A 26,222-nucleotide genomic window follows, 5' to 3' on the forward strand; every position below is an offset into this window, starting at 1 on the left:
TAACTACTTAAGTATGCAGGGCGGAGAGGTAAATATGCATCAGCTAATTGAGCATGCTCAGAAAGTTCTATAGGTTACCAAGAGTTTAAACCCCCCCCTTTCAAGGACACAGTCAGTTGAATTCCAGCTTCTGTAATCTGCATGAGAAAGGCTAGGGAGAGGCTGGGGGAGAGTCTGTGATTTAAGAAAAACTCTGGCAAGGCTGGCCAAGGAAAAAAGTCCTTGGCAGTGTTTCTTTCTTATCAGGTATGAGATGCAAGCTGTGCATTTCTAACAATACTCTATTTCTAACAACTTAACCCTTCTTCGTTTCTTTAGCTACTCTTGAAACATTTTCTAAATTTTGCCCAAGTCATTTTAAAAAAGAAACTTTAAGCTTCTAAGTCATGAAGGAACTTTTGAACATTTTAGTTGGTATTTTGTTAGTGTAACTCTAAGTAGTTGAGAGAGAAAACTATCTATTTTGTAAGCAAAACTGATATATTTGTCTTATGAATAGATTATGCCATGTAGCAAAGGAGTTCACAGTAATTAATAAACTTGCATACACACTTGAAAGGAACAGGATTTGGAATTGGCAGCGAGTCTTTAGGGCCCAAATTCAACTCCAGCCTGCGTTCCTTGTTTCCATCTAATGATAGTTTGAACCACAGCCAAAATAATTAGTTTCATTTAAAATATAATTAATTTATCAGTGGCACAAAAACATTTGCCTCATTTTGCTTGAATTGATACCTTTGTTTGCAATCTATACAATGTGCACATGTAGACTGAAGTGCCTGCTCTCACTTAACCAGTAAATGATTGCACTGAGTGAAGTTTAAAACATGAGTGGAACAGACTACCAGTGCCCCAAAAATTCAAACAAATGCTTCTGTGGATAGGATACTTCTCTTTTCAGGGCTGATAATTTTTTGCCACTTCTGAGAATTAACTTTATTTTCATTAATAATACAATGAACAAATTTTGTAACCCAGTGACTAAAAAATGACTGGTTTGCTCCCAACACATTTAATATTTAATCATACAGGAAGTCAATAATCAAGAAATATTGAACTATTTCTAGATGTGTGACTAAACATTTAAAAGAATTCAAATTTGAAGTATTCAGTGTCTCTTAAATCAGTTTTATGAATGTGTAAAACTGAACTGTAGGTACTTCAAATCATTGAAATAAATGTAGATCTCTTCACAAAATTCTATGAAGGTATAGGTATGAATACAGCATTTCTAACATTTGTTCAGAGTCATGAGTTGGAACTTCAAAAAACACTAAGAACTAATAAATTATGGGTTCCTTTTATTTGCCTTCTGGTTTTTGATACTTCAGGTTTTACATGATCAAGCTTTTCTCTGTAACCAGGAAGACTAAAAAGAAAAAAGCTGAAAACTTAGATTGTAATGGAACAGAATCTTAAAATATTAAATAACACAAGGTTTGGTATGAAATTGAGACTTAACAACCTTGTGAATACTTGCAAGTAAATGTAACTTTTGTTAAGTGATCACAAAAAATACCTTTCCCATACACAAAGTAATTGCATTCAGCTGCCTTAGCGATCTGGTCCTTAGTATTTACATAGTTGAAATTTAAATTATTCAAGTGTTTTTTAAAGTATGATTGTTGCGGAAACCCTAAGGGTAGGTAGGATAGGTTCTGATTAGCCTTTTGTGGATCACATACAATATGACCTTTTATACACTGCTGTAAATCTGTCTCTTATCCACATTCAAATATACCTGTACTGCTTATTGTCTTTAGTAAGAGCATATATTTTTAGTTATATGCTTTTTATCTGCGAGGAAAGACTCTTTAAATTTTTCTTTTATACCTGCTGATTTTACTTTGTATATTTGATTTATATAGTATGTGTGTGTTTAAAGTTTGTCACATCCATATTTAGCATTTAACTTGTACTTAGGATAAGAGAACACTTTGCTTGAAATCAGATCTAAAAGCTAACTTTTACAGCATCAAGTTTTGATTACTTCTAAATTCACCGTGTAACAGGTGGCATTCATAAAACAATAGGCTTCAAATTCTCATAGTTCCTAATAAGCAAAATACCTGTGGGATTTCTTCACTTCAAATGGGAACGAGTTATACCTACAGAAATTCCTGTTTAAACAGTTCCCATATAATAAACACAAGGTGAGTTGCTGTTCTGTGGAGAAATAACTCATTAATCTTAAGCACATCTGCTTTGTTGATAATGGCACATAAGCAAATGTTGACTTCATCTGTTGCCTTTTAACTCTTTTAAAATAAAATATTTTTTAACCATTAATTTGTTATCTAAATGTTAGTTGCTTTAATCCATGACTTTCTAACTTTTGGAGTAATATAGTTGCATGTGTCTTTCACAACTACAGTATTTTAATATCAAACACTTTAATTTTCAGGATTGTAAGGAATTTACCTATAATTTTGCAGAAGAAACTAGAAAATTGGACTTTGGTGCAGTAACGCCAGGTTACGATTTCATGAAAAGACTTAGGTACCTATCTTAATGTTTTTTTTCTTAAGTTTTACTTTAATGTTTAATAAATGAAAATAGAGAGTATGGAAAGCTTTTTGCGCCATGGATATCTCAGCATTCTTTCCTTCTCCCCTCAAATATTTATAAGCTAGTTAATAATTAATGATGAATAATGTTTATCATTTTCTTTAGGGGAGGTATAGAGTCTATTCTTCCTTCTGATGCTCATGAGATAGCTGGGAATCGTCTCTATGTATCAATCACCAACACTAAAAATGGAGAAAATTACTTGGTTTCAAATTTTGCCTGTAGGGAGGATCTCATTAAGGTAACAAAGCTGCACAGCATATCTGTAAATGAAAATATATTACTGTCTCCAAAGCCTAGGGTGTATTTTATTAACTCTGCTAAATCCTATTCTTACTCCCTCAAGTAATCCCATTGACTCTGCTGGAACTGCCTACATAAATAAGGCAAGCAAATTTTTGCCCTTCCTTTCTGCAAACTCTGCTAAAAAGGATTCCTTAAATGTATACATTGCCCTCCACTTCTTTCACAATGCTTCTTTATAATTTTCTGTTTTTCAGAAAAGCAGTCTAAAATCATAAAATGCAATAACCAGTGGTTTTGGTAGATCAAAATAGTAACCTTGTTTACCAGATTTGCTCACTGTTTATATGTTTTGATATTGTATTTTATCCTTTCTACAATAAGCAGTAGAGGAAGAGACTGAAGGATCGATTTAAAGTACATAAGCATATATCCATCTAAATAACACTTGATCTATATATTTCATTCAGATACTAAGCCTTTGCATAGTGTGGTGATAAACATAGTACACTTGTGTAGAAGCCTATAAAGCCCTAAATGATCCTGGTCTTGTATACATAAAGGACTATGTCCTTCCTTATCTCCCATCAATTTTTTTTAAAGTCAACTAAAAGCAGCCGTGTACCATTTATGTACCAGTTTTAAGAAAAACATGCAGAGTGGTGTTTTTGGTAGTTGTTCTTCAGCTGCGGAATTCCCTCTGTGAGGCCTGTCAGAGCTTCAGCCTTGATGTTTTGCAGGAGTGATGGAAAAACGTTCTTTTTGGGCAAGCTAGATTTAGTTTGGAGGCATTATTTGGAGGGTAGTTTTTTCATTTTATTATTATTTTTGTTTAATACTCTTTCTGTATTTTTTACACCCAAACACACGCCAGTTGCCCTTCAGAAATGATGGCAGTAGGGGGTGGGCAGGGATGGAGCGCTGCCACCCAGCACCCTGTGCTGCCACTGCCTCCCAGGAGCGGGGGTGGGGAGGCCTGCCCAACCTTCCCTTTTGTCCCCCTCGGCCAGCACCCTGTGCTGCTGCCGCCTCCAGGGAGAAGGGCCGGGCGGTGGGTGAACCCAGCAGTGCTGGCTTGGCCCCGCTGCTCTATCCCCACCATCATGGTAAGGCGCTGCCACCACCGCCTCCTGTCTGGAAAGCTCTTGGAGCACTCTAGCTGTTTCAGTAACCAATCAATGCTCCAAGAGTGTTATAGGTGAACAGACAGACAGACTAAGCCCGTGTATATATGGGTATATTGTAAGCCACTCTGAGCTTTTTTTGGAGCGGGCAAATGAAATACAATCAAATAGAGCTGGGGAGTGACATGTCCCTGGTATTCTCTTTTTCTCTTTTCTTCTTTCCATATCAGATGTCCCCTTCTTCTAGACTTTGGTCATGATTCCAAGTATATGCTAATCTAAAATAAATATAAATGATGGTTCTGAGGGCAGGTAGGGAATGCATTTTATTTAAAAAAGTTCTGGAAAACAGTCCCATACATCTCTGACAGATTGGTGTTTGAAAATATTCTGATTAGGTAGGGATATAGGACTGAAAGAAATCTATTGGGTCATCAGCTCTCTCTCCATACTGTTACTATCATTCTATTTATAGACTTTTCTAGCTTGTCATCTCCCCTCTAGCCAGTTTCCTACCCACTTTTACAGTTCTTACACTAGTGCCATCTTCTCCGTTTTTTAGTACAGTAAAAGCCCTGTTATCTGGGACCTTTTAAACTGGCATGCCAGTTGACATGGCAAAAGCAAAACCTGAAGTGCCCCCCCGTGGCACTTCTGGTTTTGCTGAGTCCCCATGGCCCAGGGCAGACTTTCCCTAGCGTGCCCCTCTCCCTGTTCCCCAGCGCACTGAAGTGGTGCGGGGGGCAAAGACGCCTCTTCAGGCCTCTCAGATAACCAGCATATTTGGTTATCTGGCACCCTCCATTCCCCATGGGTGCCAGATAACAAAGCTTTTGCTGTAATTGTTTCTCACGGAGCTGGCAGATTGCAGGCAGTGGCACTTGTAGGATGGGTTTCTGTCTTCCTGAACACTTAGAGTCAGTGAAAGTTTGCTTGGTGATTGACGTTTTAGAAATCAAGCTATCTATGTACATTACACAGTGTGACTGTATCAACCCACCTTTTAGATGCTGATTTCTGAAATCTTGTCTATTGTATACTATTTATGTGGCAGTGTTTTAATATTAGCGGGTTGTGGAAGAAGAAAGCATCTTCTGCGTCTTCTGTTCTCGGGGCAAAAGAGATTAACAGCAGTACATGGTGAATGACACAGTTCACAATTACAGTAGACAAAAGGAACAATTATTTTTAGGTGCATGTCCCGTTGCAGATTATTGTTCTAGTCTCTAGAAAAGTAAACAACCTCAAGACAAAGTCCTTTCCTTTGTAATGTTGACTGATTACCATACCAGGGCCCTGTTAGCAGTCTAAAGGTTTGAAATAAGCAAAACTTTGGAATTATTTTCTATTAAGAAAATTTAGTGGTATTTTTATTTGCTCTTTATTTTACCCTCAAATACATAGGGATGTGTGTGTAAGTGCATTTGTGGATACTCTGTATGTGGAACAGCCAGCATCTGCTTGTTAACTAGGGCCACATATGTGTCTCTACTGGGAGAATCACCACTGTCCCAGTAGAAAGTAGGAATGAGCGATCATTCGTTCAATTTCTCCTGCAGCAAACCTTCTTGATTTTGGAGAAAGATCTTCTAAATAAATGCTGGTTTGCTTTTCTGCTGGTCTACTCTTCTTGAACTAGGAGTTGTCAAGCAACAGAGAGAGGTCTCAAAAAGGCACAGGGAATATGAGTCACCCTGGCCTGGAGAAGGCATGCAGAACAGCAGCAGCTCACCTTCTGGAACCAGGAGGAGTCGGGTGGCTGTGTAAAGCTCCCCGTTCCTTCCTGAAACTGGGTCATTCCAGTCTGGACAAAGTGTAGGGAGCAGGAGATAGGGCTGATTACTAGAATTCCTGTACTCCCACTCCCAAAAAAATTCCTAGACTTGAAAATTTCCCAGAAATTGCCAACATTAGAAGTGACTCTCATTCATACCCTAGTTTATCCAACTCAAAGTTCAAAAAGGAACTTCCTGCTGTCATTCACAGATAATTTAGTATGTATAGAGAGAATCACATTAGATTCATGATAGATCTATCTGGACTGGAATGGTGAAATTGGGGATGGCCCTGCTTTGAGCAGGGGGGTGGACTAGATGACCTCCTGAGGTCCCTTCCAGCCCCAATTTTCTATGGTTCTGTGTTGCATTGTTGTTTATGTGGTTAAATTAAGTCCAAAGCATTCTTTTTTTTTTTTTTTTTGCCAAATATTTTCTACATGCATAGTGCAGTATGTTGTCTAACTTTATGTAATGCATCTTTTTATAATTTGTATGTTTTAAGTAAAATTTTGATTATGAGAATATCTTATATCATAAGATAATGTCCATCTAAAGGTAGCACTGATTCTTAGAAGGCAAACATTGGTGAACATTGTTCAATTGATGACATGATTCATTTGTATCTTGTTCCCTCTTTGAGATGCCATTTGAAAAATTAACTAAACAGTCTGCCCAATTTTCAGCAGCATGTTAGGCTAGCATGATTAATGTATTCAAATTTCTGATACTACTGGCTCACAGGGAATGATGTAGTTGGTAAAACATCTGGTTGCCCTTGATTCCCCAGCTTGAATGGCCTATTACCAATTGGCTGCTGTGTTAACTTCAGGTAGCATTTGACGCAAGTTCACATTGGGCATATTTGTCCTTCTGCAGCCATAACAAATGTTGAAATATCTATTTCACTATACCCAATACTGAATATTTAAGAACATTTTCATATACACTATATCAACAAACATAAATATGCTTTACAATGGTTTTCTCCAAATATATGAAGTTCATATGTTGAATGATAATTACTTTGTTAACAATTTTTATTTTCTTTCTAGGTCCTCTTAGCAAGCAGTTTTGTGCCAATATATGCAGGAATAAAAGCAGTGGAATATAAAGGAGAGGTAAGATTTTGATTGAGGGAGGTTATTTTGTTTCCTTTTTTAGTACTTCTTTATTTCATTACAAAAATCAGCTTTTATTACCCAACTTTCAGATGGTCTCTGAGGAATAGTGGAAGGTGCGATGTTCTGTTGCCAAACAGGTGCTATACTTTGAAAAAAGTACTGACGTGAAATAAGTCCTCTTAATATTAATACAGTATTACATTGTTTATCTAATGATTGATTGCTAAGGATTAAAAACATAGCTTGTTGCATAAAAAATCTCTGGGACTGCCTTGGGTGTTATGTAGACTTTATCTGAGCCCAAATATATACCCAAGGAAGGTGATGCTTTTAGAGTATCTTTTTTTCCCCTAAGAGATTTTATGAAATAAATACAAATATATCATTTTGCCTAGTACTGAAGTGCATTCATCTTTGACAATTTAGTCAAAGAAAAAACTCAAGTTCATGTACCATACCAAAATGGGGTGATTGTGGATATTATGTATATTGTGTCTTGCGTATTTTGGATATGGATACGTGAACAAGTAAACTAGGCCAGAGTGTGAACTTGTGGTTTATTACCTACCTTGTGGTGATGCCTACCCCTTCATGTATGTTCCTGCTTTGCAGTAAATACAAAGCATATTACCCTGGTGAAATAGGGTAGCTGTCTTTCATTTACTGTGGTGTAAGGGCATGTACATAAGCAGTTACTACAGACTATATTACATGATGTAAACTTACGCTGTAGTTTAGCTTTTGGTAACTTGTATAACCAAATCCTTTTGATTCTTCTAAAATTATACATGATCATAAGAATTTCACCCCATCTAGTGATCTACATGAAAATGAGACCGACCATCATAAGTATTCTAGTGGGGGTGTGGATTCATGTTAACAGTTGAACTGTTTCAAAATGTCCCTGATGGTGAAACAATTCATAATTGTTGTGGGTCAGAGGTGTCCAAACCTACAGTGCTCTAACATTTCAGGTAAAAGGGTCACCCTTTTAGGTTTTGTAGTGCTGTCGTTCTGACTCCAGGGGCTGGGAATGAGTGCTCAGCATTTCAAGGTGGGGAGGGTCAGTGTCCCAGGGGGTGGTCGACCTGTGGTTAGGGTTGTTTTCACTTCTGTAATTTCCCTTTTCCAAAGCGTGAGTTCAGTGTAAAGTTCAATAACCTGCACTTGACAGAATTTTTCAATATGCTGGCCTCGCTTGGGGTGTCTGGAGAAGGGGATTGCTCAGACCTCATGGCTGGGGATTCCAGGGGCCACAATTGCATAGGAGTGAGGACACCAGTTGTTGTTAGTAGGATCACTTTTATTGAAAAAGGGCAAGGGAGCTCATTGACTTTTGAAAGTCCCAACAAAATTATGAAGGGCAAGAATGGGAAATGGCAGTAGAGTTTTATCTGGCCATGTAGCAGAGCAGCCAGTTACAGCAGTTGGCAGCAGAGGGAAGAGGGAGAGAAGCCATTCAGTGTGGGAGATCTGATTAACCAACCAAACCCATATTGTGGAATGGTTTATGTCCATACATAACATTAACCCACTTCACAGCAAACCAATTCAAAAGAGTACTTGATTTTCTACATGTGTGTTTGTGAACCATTTAAGGCAGCTTTAAAACTGTTTAACAAGCTTCTGTCTGTTCATTTCAGGTTTAAGCTGCATTTTAACAGATCTGTCAGGGATTTAGTGGCAACCTCTGTCTTTGCCTGGTAGAATCTAGGATGTTGATCCTATTTATCCAGTACAGGTTGCATACAGACTGTAAGGAGGACATTATTTTAAAAAGACATAATTTATTTATTACTCTAATGTCTGTATTTTTGGTGATTGGCAATGAGTTGAAAGGTCAGCTCATTTCAGGTCAGAGTTTATCTGGTCTGACTCAGATGTTTGTTCAAAAAGGGCAAAGAGCCCATTCTGCTAGATGAAGGCAATCACTGGCTTCCTTATGCTTTCTGTTATTGCCTAAAATGCACGTGGCTGTTGCTTAGCAGTCAGTTCACGTTTTTATTGAGCTTTATTCTCTCAATTTAGATGCTAAATCAGTGAATGGTTCAAAGCAAGGAGAGGTTTTGTTGCTTAGAAATACTCAGTCTTTCTCCTGGAGCTTGTTACTGATTTCCTAAAGTAGATCTGGCAATGCAAATTCTGTTAGAATGCATTAGGTCTGCATCTCTCTGCTGATTTCTCAGTGTTTAAAGGGCGGCTAGTTCTGAAGAAATTCTACTTGTTGATGATTATTCTGTCACTTAAACAGTTGCATGCCTACCTTCGTAAGTATGGCGCTGCAAAGGCAATAAATTTAAAACTGCCCTTACTGATAGATGTAGATTCTGTTAAGCCTAGCCACCGTGCTTTATATCCTTCTTTTGAGTATCTGGTTTAGTTTTCATTGCACACTATTTCAGACTTCCCCTTTAGCATTGTAACCTTGACCTACTTATAATTCAGAAGTTGTTAGAGCTTCAGTAAGCATAACTAGCTATAAGGATAGGATCTAATGGCACTGAATGTAACTGAAGCATGGTCTACCCTACTTTAGTCTATGGAACCTAATGTCTTCTAATTCAGCCCCTTCTAGAAGTTGCATATGTAGCCTAACAGATGAGGTGAGATCAGTTATAAGCCAATGCAGCAACATCTTGGAGAAACAGCTGCAGAGCAGACTGCCTCTTCTATGATCTCCAAAAATAGGTTCTTATTTTTTTAAAATCTTTGCAATTGAGAAAACCTAAAAAGAATATTAGAAAACTTCCTGGACAGCTAGTTTCATAGTTGGTAGGGTCGGAAGGGAGCCAAGCAGATCATCAAGTCTGTCCCCCTGCTATGGGCAGGAAAGGATGCTGGGGTCAAATGACCCCGGCTGGGTGAATCTCTACCCTCCTTTTGAAGACCCCTAGGATAGGGGCAAGCATCACTTCCCTTGGAAGTTGGTCCCAGCTCCTAGCTACCCGGACTGTGAAGTAGTGCCTCCTGCTATCTAGCCTGAATCTGCTCTCAGTGAATTTATGGCCATTGTTCCATGTTACCCCTGCTAGTGCTTGGGGGAACAGGGACTCTCCCATTGCCTGCTGGTCCCCCTTGGCAAATTTATAGTTGGCCACCAGTTGGCCAGCCTCCTTAGCCTTCTCTTGTGGAGGCTGAACAGCTTCAGGTCCCGTAGCCTCACCTGATAGGGCCTGCCCTGCTGCCCCCTGATCATGCAAGTGGCCCTCCTCTGGACCCTTTCAATACTATTCACATCCTTCCTGAAGCGTGGTGCAGAACTGGACGCAGAGCTCCAACTGCAACCTGACCAATGTCACATAAAGGGGGAGGATCACCTCCTTGGACCTGCTGTGATGCATCTATGGATGCATGACAAGGTGTGGTTAATCTTCCTAACCGCGTCCCCACATTGGTGGCCCACGTTCATCTTGGAATCAATAGTGACTCCAAGATCCTTTTCTGCCTCTGTGCTTACAAGAAGGGAGTTCCCCAGCCTGTAGGTATGCTGCTGGTTCTTCCTCCCCAGGTGCAACACCTTGCACTTGTCTTATTGAAGTGCACCTTGCTCTTATTGAAACCCATCCTATTCTTATCCTCCCACCTCTGTAACCTGTCCAGATCTAGTTGTAGCCTGTCCCTCTCTTCTAGTGTCCCCACTTCTCCCCACATCTTAGTGTCATCTGGAAATTTGAACAAGGTGCTTTTCACGCCCTGGTCCAAATCACCAATGAAGATATTGAACAGTGTGGGCCCGAGGACTGAGCCCTGGGGAACCCCACTGCCCACATCTCTTCAGGTCGAAAATGACCTGTCCACCACCACTCTTTGGGTGCGGCCCTCCAGCCAATTTGTGACCCATCTCATTGTGTAGGCGTTGACACCACAGTCGCATAATTTTTTAATGAGGATGTGGTAAGAGACAGTGTAGAAGGCCTTCCTAAAGTCCAGAAAAACTATGTCCACCGCGACATTTGCATCCAAGGCTTTTGTGACCTGGTCATAGAAGGCCACGAGGTTGGTCTAACAGGACCTGTCTCTAATGAACCCATGTTGATTGCTCCTAAGCATAATCTCCCCTGCTAGCCCCTTGCAAGTGTGCTCTTGGATAATTTTCTCAAAGAGCTTCCCCAAGACTGAGGTAAGACTAACAGGCCTATGGTTTCCTGGGTCCTCTTTCCTCCCTTTTTTGAAAATGGGGACCACATTGGCCCTTTTCCAGTCATCAGGCACCTCACTAGGTGAATGCTCATAAAGCTGTTCTAGGGGTTCTGCAATGATCTCTGCCAATTCCCTAAGCACTCTTGTGTGGAGATCATCAGGACCTGCTGATATGAACATGTCTAGTCTCTCCAGAAGTTCCCTGACTAGGTCCTCACTGACCCTGGGCCTGGCTGCGCCTCCCCTGGGTCCGTCCAGAATCCCAAGGGGGGGTGATGTCCCTGTCCCTGCTCAGAAAAATGGAAGCAAAGAATCTGTTAAAGAGATTAGCTTTGTCATCTGGTGCTACCACCAGATTACTAAGCATGTCCTGCAGACGCCCCACATTACTTAGTACCTTCTTTTTACCCCCTATGTATTTAAAAAGGGTCTACTTGTATCTTTGATCCAGGTCGCTAGTCCCAGTTCCATTTCTGCCATATCCTTCCTAACAGCCCCCCTACGATCTCGAGCCAAGGAGGTATAATCCTTTTTGGTGATGGCCCCTCCCTTCCATTGGGTGCATACCTGTTTTTTGGCTTTTAGACGTTCATGGATGCTTTTGGTAAGCCATGGGGGCTTTTGAGCACTCTTGCCCCCTTTGATCCTTGTGGGGATTGTCACCCTTTGGGCTTGGAGGATCGTCTCCTTAAGGAATGACCACTCTTCTTGGACTCTCAACTCCCCTCCCCTTTGGGACCTCAGTGCTTCCCCAGCTAGTCTCCTTACCTCTTTGAAATCCACCCTCCTAAAGTCCAGGGCTGCTCCCTTGATGCAGGCCTTTGACACCCTGCGCTGGATGGTGAATTCCAGTAGCCGATGATCGCTATCGCCCACATGGTCGAGCACCTGCATTCCCCTCACCATGTCATCACTTGTGGCCAGGACCAGGTCCAACAAGGCATTTCCCTTGGTGGTTCTGTGCACCTCTTGGGTAAGATGGAGGTCCTGTAACTTGGCTAGGAACCTACGTGAGTGGGCAGACCTGGCTGACTGCTCCTCCCAGCAGATGTCTGGGTAGTTTAGGTCACCTATGATGACCACTTCCCTTGATTTAACTGCTTCCGTGACCTGACCTGAGAATTCTCAGTCCAGCTCCTCTCACTGGTTAAGTGGCCTGTAGTAGATCCCCACTGTTAGGTCCTTTCATAGGGACTAAAAAGCTGAGAACAGGCTAAAATCAAATTAGAGAAGTCTGAGGGAGTCGTGGGATCATAATTTAACTGCTTGAGCAGAAAGGGGTATACAGAACAACAAGTACCCCGCAGGAATGGTCTTGGCATCCGCTTTTGTCCTGCATTTGCACTGGGATAAAAGCATGCACTTCAGTTTCCAAGTTAGAAAAGTTAAGATTTTCATAGGGACAGTATAAGTCGGGGCTGGGCTCAGTGTTTGGCTGGCGCAGCCCTATCTTCTGTGAGCAGCGCTGCCTGGGCCGTGCCAGCCAAGCGCCAAGCCTGACCCTGTCTGCTGCGAGCAGTGATGCTGAGTGCTGAGACCAGCCCTGTCCCCTGTGAGCGGTGTCAGGCTTGATGCCCAGCAGCAGTCCTTGCAGCAGAGAGGGCCAGGATTGCCAGTTGGCTGGCACGGCCCAATGCCCTGTGAGCCCAACAGCACTCTAGGGGGATGGAGCCTCACCAGCCGAGCCCAGCCCTGGCCTCTGCAAATGGTGCACCCCCAGCCCCATCCCTGTCCTTTGCGAGCGGTGCTGGACTCAGCACTCGGCTGGTGCAGCCCCATCTTCTGAGAGCAGCGCTGCCTGGACTACACCAGCCAAGTGCTGAGCCTAGCACCATTCGCAGGGGATGCTGGTATGGTGTATAAGTTGAGGTTGCATTTTCAGAGGCCAAAATTGGGCTTCAAAACCTGACTTATACACTGTCAAATATGGTATCCCCATATTGGGAAGAAAGGCTTTCATACATTGAGAAGAAGGTTCCAGTGAAAGTGTAGCAAAACCCCTAGGTTTTTCTTTTTCTTTTTTTTTTAAATTTAAATACAATCCCTCCCCTTCCTGAACCATTTCTGACTTTCTCTCTGCCTTCTTGAACCCTTTACAGTAGGCATCCAATTTACACAAGTATTGTGTTCTGGGGGAATTTTGTGTAAGTCGAATTCACGTAAGTCGGGACGATTTTCCCCATAGAAAATAATAGAATAGTGAGGGGTCGCATACCCTAGACCTACCTTAGTCATAGCTTTTTTCCCCCTTTTCTTGGTGGAATGGCCTTTAGGAGGCGCGTCTAGCATCTCACCTATGCATCTTGATACCGCTACCACAATGGCGGCACAGCAGTGTGGCCTGATTCCACGTGCAAATCTTGTGAGGCATTCATGTATATATGCAAATCTCATGAGCGTTCGTGTATATACGTGAATGACCCACACCTTGAAGGGCATTTTGCAGTCCGGACCCTAATAAAAAATCATGTAAACACAAGATGTGCGTAAGCCCCTTTTATATTTTAAATAGTGTTCTGTTATGTTTGTATTGATTTTTAATGTTTTATGTTGAATTTATATAATTTAGGCCTGTGTCTGTAAAGTAATGTCAAGTTTCCATTTTGTAATGTCAAGCCTCCATCTTATGCCCTAGTGTAAGGTATGTGCTGATTGTGGCTCATGTCTAACCAGTCTCATGTAAATTGATTCCTGAATGAATGAAGGTGCTTGAGGCATCATGATAGCAGACCAGACCATCAACTCAGTAACCTGCCCATTGCCTTGCATTGACTCACTCAGGAACAGAGACAAGCCCGCCATTTGAAAGATAAAGAACTTACAGGAACCCAACGTCTGGAAGACAAAAGACCCTACAGAAACCAGCTACCCCACCATTGTATTCCCCCAGACAACAAGGACACCTGGGTCCGCGTGTATGCATCTGAGCAGGACTGGCCCTTGCCTGGGCGTGTCCTTCCCATAGGAGACACAGGTTGACCACCCCTATAAAAGGGGTGGTAGACCGTGACCTCCTTGGGATGCCCTCTCCATCTGAACCAGCACTATGCCATGACACATATCCACCCAGAGGCCCTGTCTGCGACACCCCCACCCCAGACAACACCTTACTAGAGAAGACCCCAGCTGACCATCAAGGATCAACTCTCAGCCTGGGATAGGTAGCTATTACCCACCTTCTTCCCCCAGGCAAGGGACCTGAACTGTGTCTCTATATACCTCGACCTCAAATCTTTCCATTAAGCCTTTCTTCTTCTGCTACCATTGTGTGTGTGTGTGGGGGGCGGGGGTGAGTGTTTGTGTGTATGTGTAACTGGTAACTTCGTGGGGCTGTGTAGTGTGTTGCCTGTTTAGTAAAACTTATTTTGGAACCCTGAGTTGGGTTTTTGTCTTACTGACCTCTTGGCCCTGTTTCAATTTCTGCTGTCTGCGCCCCTGACCTTCATTCTGTCTCTCTCTCTGCCATCTCCAAAACCCTGGCTCTGCTCTCCTCCAAACCCCAATTTTCATCACCCCTCATTTCTGGCCCACCGCCCCTTTACCTCTTGCTCCTCCACTCCTCCTCGCTGCCACCCAGGTTTCCTCCCCTGACTCCACAGCCTGCTTTGCTGTCTCCAGCCCTGGCATTTTCCCTCGCTTCCACCACAGCACCAGTAACCCTAAGTAACCCCAGGGCACTTTGACCTCAAGTAACCCTGAGCATAAAGTTACCCCAAATTCCCCCTGGTGTTAACATACAGCTACAGAAGTGCATGTTTGTGTATGTGTAGGTGACTGTGAACTCATAGTGGTGTATGTGTAGTTTGTATGTGTCTATATAATTTTGTACCACACCCTCCTATCTAACAGCGCAATATTGAGATCCTGACATTCTGACGCATGTCAAGTCAAAAAAGGAGGAGCTGTTCCACCAAAGGATGGAATTTAAGGAGCTCCAGGGAAGCTGTTGAAGAGCAGCTACTCTTTCATTGCAAGGATCTTGAAAACAGTGACCTCTTAATTCAAGGACTGACTTGGTTTATTGCCCTTGTCACATTAAATTATTTCCAGACAGAATAGACACTACTTCTGTGACTGAACTCCTGTATTGCTCTCATCTTCACTTGTTATGTGGATGGAAATTTGTACTGTTTTGCACTTGAATAATGGGTACTTAAAACAGCACAAAGGCTAACGGTTCAGTTCTCTAATAAGAGCTTAATCCTTTTTCTTTTGTTCATAGAAATAAGGGACGAGAAGCCTGCAGACTCCAGCTGCTGGTGCAGCCAAAATGATAGGGGAAGTGTCAGCTGGGTGGGAGCCTGGGGCTGCAATTTACCCCTTGTGGGCCACATGTGGTTTGTGGGCCACCAGTTGGAAAGCCCTGTTTATAGATTATATTAAAAATTTTTTTAATAACTGTAGTTTCTCTAAAAGAACAGAACCAATCTGGGTAATGATAAGTAATGGTAGAAGACTTAAAAGTCCTTGAATTCCCACAGCAATTGCCTGTAGAATTAACTATTAGCTTTGCAGTAACTCACAACACTCATTAATGTAATGAAACTACCATAAACAGGTTTAGAAAATTAATGTGTTTTAATATAGTAAAATTAAATGTTGTTATGTTTTGGTTTCTTTTATGTTTATGAAGACCTCATAAATAATCACCTTCCAGCATTCCCATCGCTTGAGATATAATATGTTTCAAAATCAAAATTGCACAATAGTCTCTGGCGCATGTTGCGCTTAAGATGCGATTAACCAGTTAATCACGTCTTAAGCTGTTAGCTGGCCACACGCTAATGAAGTAAATGGCATGATAAAATTAGGACTAAGCCACTTAAAATGTGTAATAACTTTGTGGTTGGTTCCCATCATGCCATTAATTGAATGTGTGGTCAGAATGGGGCTTTCAGCCATGGGCTGTGCTCCCATGTCTGGGAGCCCTGTGTGCTTCTACACATTAGGAGCCTGGATCAGCTGATTGGGCTTCTAGTAGCAGAAGCTTATGGTGAGTCCCCACAACCTGGAGCCTGGATCAGCTGATTGTGATCCCAGCCATGGGAGCTTGCTACTTGCTGGTACAGGTGGAACCTGGGGTTCCAGACTCCTCCTGCATTAGCAATAAGGTGTATGGCATGACGGGAAGCACTGTTATGGGGATTATACACTGGATCCATTACACCTTCACTCACATGTCTGCCAGGGGCCAATGTGTGCACTTCTGTGCCTGGAACTATCATCAAGTTGTCTTAGTAATTCAGACTGGACTCTTAACATATAAAACCTATTTGTTTGATTTCTGAGAATCCTAAAAGTACATCTCAACTGATATACTTACAAACTTTGAACAGACTGTAAAATAATTATTACAGAGCACACAGTAATCATTTTTAGACACTTCAGTGGTGTGTATTTTACAAGCTTTTTATAGTAGGCTCCTGGTCTTATTTAAGGGAGGAACTTTTAATCTAGGGAGTTGCATCGTACAATGTTTTTGTTAGATGACTTCATGCAGCACTCTGATCTTAGCATAGCTGCCCTCACTCTAATCTACCATCTTACTTTTCCATTGGTGATCCAGAGGTACTTGTATGAGTAATGAGAGGATTATCTACATCGATTCAATTCTTGGGGTTCAAGTACCCCATGCATGAAGACTGGATTCACTCTGAAGAACAGTTATGCTTTATATCACAGTTGAATAACTGTTGTGGCCACATAAATATTCATTGTACCCTTCAGGCTACATAAAGATTAAAGGGGTGGGATAGCTGCCACTGCCACTCAATGCAAGATAGAACACCAACAGCATGAGAACTTTGTTTAAATAAAAGTACAACATAAAAGCCCCGAGATATGTATGAATAGGTAGATATTCCAACTTTGGAAGCTAACTGGATTTCAAGTAATCTTCGTTTTTTTTATATCCATATCCATATTATACAGTACTAACAAGAGGTGTAAATATAGTGATTTTTGTTGTTGTTTTTTCTCTCTTAAGTTAACCTGTTGAATGGTTGAGTTAATATTCACAGAATTGTATAGTAATAGTATTCCAAGTTCTGTATTTTCTATGAAGAACTTTGGTATATCTATAACTTGGAGGGTTTTGTCTTACTGATGATGGTGGCTTGGCCATTTCATCTAGTAGTTGGAGGGGAGGGAGTAGTATTATTTCAGTGTTTAAGACAATGTTTAGGTAAAAAGTAAATATGAAACTAATTAGTGAGTAAGTCACTCAATGAGCAATGAGTTCTGTTCACTGCCCAGTCATTAGCATTTTTGGATTGACTAGTATTAAAGAGCAAACTGGGCACATCTACACATGTGCATTTACTGCACAGTAATTTTGATTAAAATTACTGTGCAGTAGGGGCATGCATCTACCCATGCACACCCATACTGTGCAGCAAATATGGCAATGTACACCAACTGGAGCGTTAGTTTGATGCCTGCATCATGTAGGTATCACATTTGTGCCTGATTAGTTACTGTGCAGTAATACACCTATAGATGAGTTACTGCACAGTAACAGTGTGTGTATGGATTGACTTAGAACTGAACTTTAGTCCCAAGTCAGTCCGCGCACAGTGTTAATGCGTTTTAACCCCTGCATGTCTAGATGTCAGCCTATTCCTGCTTACTGCACAGTGAATTTAACCTGGCATAAATACACATGTAGATACACCCACTGTATTTTGTAGTGTTCTGAAGAGGAAGTACAGCAGTGTTTAAATCATGTTTAGGTGCGAAAGGGCAAAGGAGAAGGTTCACCTGTTGTCAACCTGTAACTTACAGATGACTTTATTTTCCAACAGAAATGGATTGATGGGGGTCTTACCAATGGCCTCCCTATCCTGCCTGTGGGAAGGACAGTGACTATTTCTCCTTTCAGTGGTCGATTAGATATCTGTCCACAAGATAAAGGCCATGTAGATCTCTATGTTAAAGTTGCAAAACAAGATCTAATGGTGAGTCATTTGTTTTCGTTTTAAAATAGATTTAGTAATGGAAGAAATGTTTGAAAACTTTAAATTCATTATTTTAAGTTTTGCAGATTAGTTTATTTATTAGAGTAGATATCCCAGTCAATTTTACCATTTAGGCAAATTTAGGCCCTTACCAGAAGGGCTAAGGGCTAAGAACCTTCCTATCTTTGTAATGATCCTTTCTGACCTTAAACATTGAATTGTCTAGGTAGACCTTACACACATGCATTGTAGACCAATTAATTCAAATACCTCTGTACTAAATCTAATAACTTCAGTTTGACTAAAGGACTATTTTCTCTTTAGCTAAATTATCTTCTAGAACGCAACCCATCCTTGATTTGAAGACCTCACAAAATGAAGAGCTAAATTATTTTCACTGTTAAAGATTTGTGCCTTATTTATATTTTGAATTTGTATATTTTCAGCCTCTAACCTTTAGTTCTTGTTATGTCTTCTTCCATAATGTGGGAGTCTTTTACTATCTGACACTTTCTCTGTTCTAATTGTTCATATAATAATCAGTTTGCCTTCAGTCTTCTTTTTGATGAACTCTTGATGTTTCATATTACAGGCATTTTCTTCAGCCCTCAGGTCATTTTATAGTTGTTTCTCCTACTTTGTTCAGGTTTTTCTTAAAACGTGGATGCCAGAGCTGGCCGCAGTTTTTGCAGCATCAAACTTACTAATGTAAAGAAAATCATCTCTTTACTTATTCCTGTGTTTGTCAAAGAATGAAGAACATTTTTCCATTTTCTTTATAGTAGCCTTTCAAATATCTGAAAGTTGCTATGTGCTTTCCATCCTCATCCCCTCCAAAATAAATATACCTTGTTCCTTCATCCTTTTTTCATGTGACTGAACGTCTTTATCTTCTCTGTCTGACTCTGCACTGTCTCCAGTTTCTTTACACAATCCTTAAAATCTAGTGCCCCCAAACTGAACATGGTCCTCCACCTGAGGCCTACTAGCACTGAATACTGGTACTACTTTCTAAGTCTTGCACATGATACTCTATTAATGCAATCCAAATGCAACACACAATACATTTGTTTCTTTTTACAACAGGTTAATGTTGTTGATTCTTATTTGGTTCGTGATTTGCCATAATCTCAGTCAGTCTCAAAAGTGCTGTTGCTAAGCTTGTTACTCCCAATCTCAAAAATTTTGGTTTTTCCTTCCTTACCTATAACCTTACAGTTGTTTTTGTTGACTTTCATTTTGTCATCTATAGTTCAGTTTTCAAATTTATCAAGATCCCTTTGAATTTTAATTCTGTCTGTCCACAACCGGATTTGACTATATGACTGTATCCAAGTCATTAATAAATGTTAAGCACCACTGGACTGAAGACAGACCTTTGTGGAGCCCTACTTGAGATCTCCAGCCAGTGTGACATTAACTTTTTAAAAAATATTTCCGCCTTACTTATGATTATTTAATCCATTATATGTTGGTTTATATATATAACCTAACAGTAGTTCTGTCTGTCCCACATATCTGCATGTGTAATATGGAGTTTAAGTACTTAAAGCCTAAACTAAGCCCATGTTTGCCCACTGCTTTCTCTTTATCCGTCAAACTTACCAGAAAGGTAGGACAGATTGGCACCAGTTAGACACTAACTGATTTGAGAGGCCGGAGTCTTTGTAGGAAACAGGCTGCTTCACCAGGTAACATTTGACAAAGTAGGCTGCTGCCTACAGAAGCTTATTCTCTCTATGATTAGTGTCTAAGGCCAGGTACAGAAACCTGTCTATACGTAACAGAAAAGAAGTTTGGTGCACATAGATGGGTTCCACCATTTTTAAATCAGTCTACGATTTGATCCCCTCCACCCCACCAAAGGGTGAATGTGTGTTGTGTTCACAACTGATCGCAACTGTGTTGCTTACAGAAAACCACATAAATTGGATCAGTTCTGCCTCGGGCTTGCTGAATATCTGTATCTAGCCCAAGGTGCCACCTAGCCTTGCTTTCTTCCTTACTTCAAACTAACATAGCTAACCACCTCTCCCTGTCAAAGGAGATCAAGTGGGATTGGTATAATTTGTTCCTAACAAATCTGTATTGCCTGTCTTATGATTTTTTTTCTTTTCACTTCATCTTCCAGATGTTTATAAACTGATTATTTTATAATTTGAAATATTAACTTTCTAGGAATTGAAGTCATGCTGACTAGTCCAATTCCCTTGGGTTATCCTTTGTCCTGTCTTTGAAGAAGGTTGCTGCCATCCCAATAGGGGACGATTGCAAGTATTCTTGCCAGTGGCTCCAAGATCGCTTTAGCTGTTTCTGCCAGTACACTTAAACTAAGTTCTAGTAGGCTTTGCTGACTGGAACTTGTTCAGATTTGTCAGAGTTTCTCTAAGGACCTTGTTTCATGTTGCACTTTGAGCTGCTTAAATGTTCATTGGTGTGAGTTATAACTTAAGTTTGGAGCAATCGCACCTTAACACTAAAAACTTCTGACTGTTGTTGACCTGTAAAGCTCTGACTTGCCACTAAAGGGCACATGAGTAGGAGCCTGACTAGGACCTATAGCTACAAGTTACCACTAGAGAGCTGGTGAGCCAGGACAGGCTTTTATCTCTGTTCAAGTGGGGTGTGTGTGAGAGAGATGGGTTGAACATGAAGCTGGATGGTAGAAAGTTAATGGGATGGGGGTGGGTAATGAAATGGGAGGTGGAAAGGAAATGAGGATGGGGGATGAGTGGTGAAATGAAGGAAGTTGACCATTGAAGGATAAAATAAAAAATTCAAAAAGATATACAGGTAGCTGCTGCTTAACTCTGTTTCACTTGGTGCTATTTAGCTATAATGCTCATTTTAAATTGATACCTGATTTCACTTAGCTCTCAGTGAGTTTCATTATAACGCTCACGGTCACCATCTTGGGTCATTAAAAAAAAAACTTGCAGTTGTCATCATGGGTCATCAAATACTTTTGGTTTTGCTTAATGCTCATTTCACTTAATATTCAGTTTTTCAGGAACCAATTAAGAGCACTAAGCAGGGGTTGCAAGGAAAGGGAAAATAAAGAAGGTCTTATGGTTTAATAAATAGGGACTTGGGTTTGGAGTGTGGGCATGCTGCGTGCTGGCCATGCCTCCTGAGGTGGCTGAGAGCAGTGAGGGAAGGTTCTTTATGGGCAGCTACTGTCCCTGCCCTAGGAAGGAAGCCCCAGCTGACAGGGATGCAATCTAACAACTACCTTTTTTTTTTTTCTTTCTTTCTTTTTTCCCCCCCGCTCCCTACTTCGCTCCCAGACCTGTCCACACCCTGCAATTTGGCTAGTGGGTATGTGCTCTGCCGGCTGTTTGCATGGAGTTGCGCTCCTGGTCGTGGGAAAGTCATGCTCCTGGGGGCCGGAAGAAAAGTTGACTTGGTGCCAGAACACACCTTCCCCCCTGACCCTCCAAGGCAGTAGAGTTCAAGAGGTGGAAGGTTTGTCCATACAAAACAGAAAAGTGTGGAAGGGGATGGGACACTTCATCCTGAGATGCTAGATAACAACTGGAGTGGCTCGTCTGTGGGCAGTGGCCACACATTAATGGAACACTAGCTGGGTATTACCAACCAGAGATAAACCTACCCTGGACTGGTGTAGCTTTAAGCTGTCTAAAGTGTGCTTAAAACTAATATTATTTGTGCATGTGTGAACGATCCAGGGGTTAAGAGCTGCCTAAAATTAATGAGTAACAAGACTCTAACATGTTCTTTACTGATGATTATTATCTTTAACCTGTGTCAAAGAGCATGATGACAGGCTTCCAGCATTATGCCAGCCCTCTTTTTTTCTTTTTTTCCTTTTATTTTGTCTACCTGTGGATCTTACCTAATTTAGCCCTTTTGAAGTCTAATATACTTGTTTTGGTGTTCTCATGACATCCTTTTCCTACATTAATGATTCTCTCATATCATGACGACTTCATCTGAAGCTTCTAACCACTTCCATGTTCCAAACTAGTTTACCCCTGTTGGGCAGAAACAGATGCAAAATAGATGACCTAGTTGTTTCCCAAACTTCCTGAAAGAAAATCATCTGCTGAGAATGTTAACAACTTTGGGTATTTTGTTTTTCTACAGTTTTTTTTTTCTTCCAACAGAAATTGGATAAATTTTAAGTAGTCCATTATTTCTAATAATTACTATTATTACTAAAAAATTTTAGCAGTTGAAGAATATCTTGTCCCCCCTCTTCTTCCTGATTTGGTGAATTTATAGTAGACCCCCAGCACTTTTCTTTTTCTCACTTTACCTTTGCCAAGGTAGGTTAAACACATCTTACACTCACTTTTCTTGGACCCTGGGACAAGTGTATAATTCTTGACATACAGGAGAGCACTTCCTATTCTTTTACAATACCAATATCTCTAAAACAAGCTGCATCCGCTTAATGTGGGCTTTCCAGTTACATTATCCCTTGAATCCTAATTGCAGAATTATAGGTAAGTTTTTACCATCCTTGTTAGTACTTGGTTTAAAGCCCTCAAAAATTTAGCCATTGCCCAAGGCTGCTCTTCCCAATCTTTGTTATAACTACAATAATGATCTTTTCTGAAGAGTTAGCCTGTTATTGAAGAAGCTAAAGCCATCATAACCATAAATGAAGACATGGAGAGCATACTTATCAGGGTTCCTGGTTTTCTCTGATTTAAAAAAAAATCCCCAATTTTGGGGTTTAAAAAAGTAACCCAAAATCCACGTTTCCATGATTAAAATGAAACACCACTAATACATAAATATATTTTTAACCTGAAAATTGTGAATGTTTTTAATTGGAGAAAACCAGGATCCCTGCTTATACCTACACTTACACCTTAATAATCACAAATGTATCTTGAATAGTCCTCAGATTGTTGGAAACATCATTTTCTTATGCGTAAGAAATAAATAGAGAACAAGAAAATCAAATAGTTTTAGATGTGAACAAATTCAAATGTGACATATCTTTCTCTTCTAGTTGTCCGTAGCTAACTTGATAAGACTTAATCAAGCTCTGTTCCCACCAAGTCAGAAGAAAATGGAATCATTGTTCCAAAATGGATTTGATGATGCTGTACACTTCCTATTAAAGGAAAACTGGTTTAAATAGATTGTGCGTACAAAATTAACAAAGTTAGATGGTCTTCAAAGCTAAGCTTCATACTTCATGCAGGATCTGCGGAGTAGCTGTTACAATTGCTGTTTATCAAGCGCTAGATGAATGGCACCCATTGGCATCAACAGATATACAGGGGCCTTTATGTGGAATTTGTATGCGTGTCCAAGTGGACATTGTTCACATGGTGAATTAAGCTGCTGTTTGTGAAGGTGTTATACTAAAATATACTAAATTTGTTATAGCTGATCAGAATTTGTAGCATGTGTAACTATTGAAGTTCATTGTGTGATATTCTAGGAAGGTCTTGAAAATGTTTCTAATGTTAATCATTTAAGAAACTTATTCAGGTTTTTTATTCCTAAAAATATGCAATTGTTCCTAGTTTTCTTAAGTTTTGAATCCTGTTTTTGTGCACATTACATTCACTGGCTACAGTGCTGCTATTTATTTTTACTCCAAAATCAGTTTTCTACAGTATGTTATCAAGTATGGATTCTAATTAAACAGACTGTAGGGAGGAAAACCCAATTTAATTGTATTTATTATAATTTGTCATTAGCGTTTATTGGCTATTAAATTGGTTCTTTGTCTCTCTGAATTCTGTAATGTCCATCTGCTTCAGAATTTTAAAAATATAATACTTCTGTAAATGTAATTCAGGAACAACCTTTTGAAAATCTATTTTCATGCAGTTTTTCTTTGTCTACTAAATTTTAATAAACGAATGTATTTTTGGAACCTCGTTGAGTGTTTCCTTGTAAATCTTCACAATTCACTGGTACATCAATGACTGACTTGGGGCAAACTATCAATTTTCTTTGAAAAAAGGGTATGGAAATGTATGCTTTTTTGCCTTTGCTTTGTGTACCATTAAAGTTAATGGAACATTTTTCCATTTAACTGAATGTGAGCAGAATCAAGGCCCAGGCATGTAATACATAAAGGGATCATAGTGTTAAGTTATTTGCAAAAACTGAAGCAGTATTTTGGAGGCCTGGTTGAAATGTTGTCATCAACATCAGTACTATAAGATTTCTCTTTATAATTAAAGTTGTTTTTTTACTAAGATCTATTACAGTAGCTCTGAGCTGGATTCAGATCCTTTCATGTGATTAGATTAGATTTTAATCTGCAGCCATAGATAAATAATTCAGTCTTGTATATGAATACTTTGCTGTATTGGCCCAGTGTGTCTTCATTGACTTAGACTAGCAATCAGCAGTGTTTTCTAGTGGCCACCAAATTGATCCCACTTGTGTCTGACCCGGGCCAGCACTAGACTCTGGTTGTTGCCAGTTGGCCCTACCACCTGACTCCACTATGGCATGAGCAGTGTCCAGCTGCAGAGCAGGCAAAGGCCCCAGCTTCACAGGACATCCAGTAGCTCTGTGGGTCTTAGTTTGTTAACACCTGACTTAGATGATTTATATGAGACCCTGGTTTTCTAAGTGTTTTTTAATAAAGAAGTTAAAATGTGTGTTCTATGCATTTGCTTTTTGAGTGACGGCAGGATCTGTCACGTAGAATTCAAAGGAAAGCTGAAAAGCTGACACACTATGAAATTTCATTTACCTGTGGACAAAGACACAGCAGATTTGACTCAAAGGATGAGGCTGGGATATTAGAATGTACTAAGAAGAAACTTTATCTACTTCTGTCAAGAAATAGTCACTATTGGTGTGTTACCTTTTAATTTGTATAATTTTGAATAAGTGGTGTTATGTTAGCCACACATACACATACATACACTAACATCTTTCTTTTCAAGATAAGCAAGAACCACAAGGAAAACAGCAGCATATTGAAAAATTCAGTTTCAGATTTTTATTGGAACTCAAACAAGTTTATAAAACTTTAAAACATTTCAAATAATGTTCACTTTTGTATAACTTATTTTTATCAATACATTCCAATGCAGTTTGTGAAGGATGTAAGGTATTTCCTTAACTGTAAAATAATAAAGAAGGCATGGAAAAGTGAAGCACCTTGTTTGACTATCCTTTAGTTTGGACACAATGACCATGAGCAAACATCCTTTGACTGTTCTACCAGTACACTCAATGGGTGTCTTTACACATGCTCTGGGGATGGGGGAAGAAGGGAGCATTAATTAAAGTGCCCACAATGCCTCATGTATTCAGTATCCTGTGCTTCAAAATGTTGACAGGAAAGCTTTAACTGAAGCTCATTTGACGATCGTGTCTGCCCCAATGTGCTGTAATCACAGCCCATTGGAGCAGCAGCTGCATATGTCTATAGGCACCCAATGGTACTCGGATATGGTACCTGCTGTGGAATAAGGCAAGGTTTTTAAAACAATGTGGTAGTCTGTCATCTCGCCAAGATACTACAAATCTGTCTGTTTTACCTATTTTGAAATAAGATTCCTGTTCCCTCTTCAGTCAACTGTATTGAGCACACCTAGCATGAGCTTTAGAAAGACCCTGTACCAGCCTTCTTAATGCCAAAGAAATTCATCACCACTGAATTGACTCAAGAACAGAGTAATCTGCTATTTTTGGCTACTTAAAAGAGGCTACATATAGTCTTTCTTAGATCCCCATGTTGCACAAGATGTTAGAAATAGTAATTGCCCATGCTGGATATTAACCACCAAAGTAAATAAAAATATATTTTGATTTGGTTGTATTTCTTCCTACTTCCTTTTTGCTACTGTTGATAGCTGTTTCTGAAGGAAATAAGATAGCTTATTTCTGAAGAAAGTACTACCACCTAGGCCAATGAGTGCTCTGCCATACTGAAACTTCCCCACAGGGTAGAGTGATTCTCTCCTGGCTTGTAAAACCTGAAATGGCTGGAATCTGCTGATAGTGCAACAAAAAGCAGTGGTGACCCAGAAGAAACCTTGATCAAAATTATCTTGTCAAAGAAAAAACTAAGATGAAATCCTAAGTAGAACTCAGTTTTCTCCCAATGCGTTTTCCACCACATCCTTCCTCAACCCTTTTCCTCCTAAAAACAAGATTTAAAAATATATATATAAAGTATAAGTATTCATTTTTTGTTATATATATTTATTTATTTGTTGTTTCCTTTTGTTCTCTCCTTGGCTCCTCTTCCCCTTAGCAGGAGTTGAATCCAAAAGTCCTAAGTTTATAAACGCCAAAGGCAGAAACTTCCACTCAAGATTTCCTCTTCAATATTCA

At 40.2% G+C, this 26,222-nt stretch overlaps 1 protein-coding gene across 5 annotated transcripts in view; it reads left to right on the forward strand.

Annotated features, from left to right (window-relative positions):
• Positions 1–23,793, forward strand: part of PNPLA4 (patatin like phospholipase domain containing 4) — a 36,602-nt gene extending 12,809 nt beyond the window's left edge. For 4 of the 5 annotated variants that reach the window (XM_019529352.1, XM_019529350.1, XM_019529351.1 and 1 more), the window contains 5 exons: positions 2,405–2,499; positions 2,674–2,809; positions 6,766–6,831; positions 17,778–17,930; positions 22,915–23,793. In XM_019529352.1, the coding sequence (XP_019384897.1) occupies positions 2,405–2,499; positions 2,674–2,809; positions 6,766–6,831; positions 17,778–17,930; positions 22,915–23,046 (582 nt within the window). In that variant the 3' untranslated portion in view covers positions 23,047–23,793. Of the gene's footprint in view, positions 1–299; positions 2,154–2,404; positions 2,500–2,673; positions 2,810–6,765; positions 6,832–17,777; positions 17,931–22,914 lie in introns of those variants that run through there. The other variant, XM_019529354.1, reaches the window with a different exon arrangement.
• The last annotated feature ends 2,429 nt before the right edge of the window (positions 23,794–26,222 follow it).

This window comes from Crocodylus porosus, unplaced genomic scaffold (assembly GCF_001723895.1).
Source record: "Crocodylus porosus isolate Cpor-Errol unplaced genomic scaffold, CroPor_comp1, whole genome shotgun sequence".
Taxonomy (NCBI): domain Eukaryota; kingdom Metazoa; phylum Chordata; order Crocodylia; family Crocodylidae; genus Crocodylus; species Crocodylus porosus.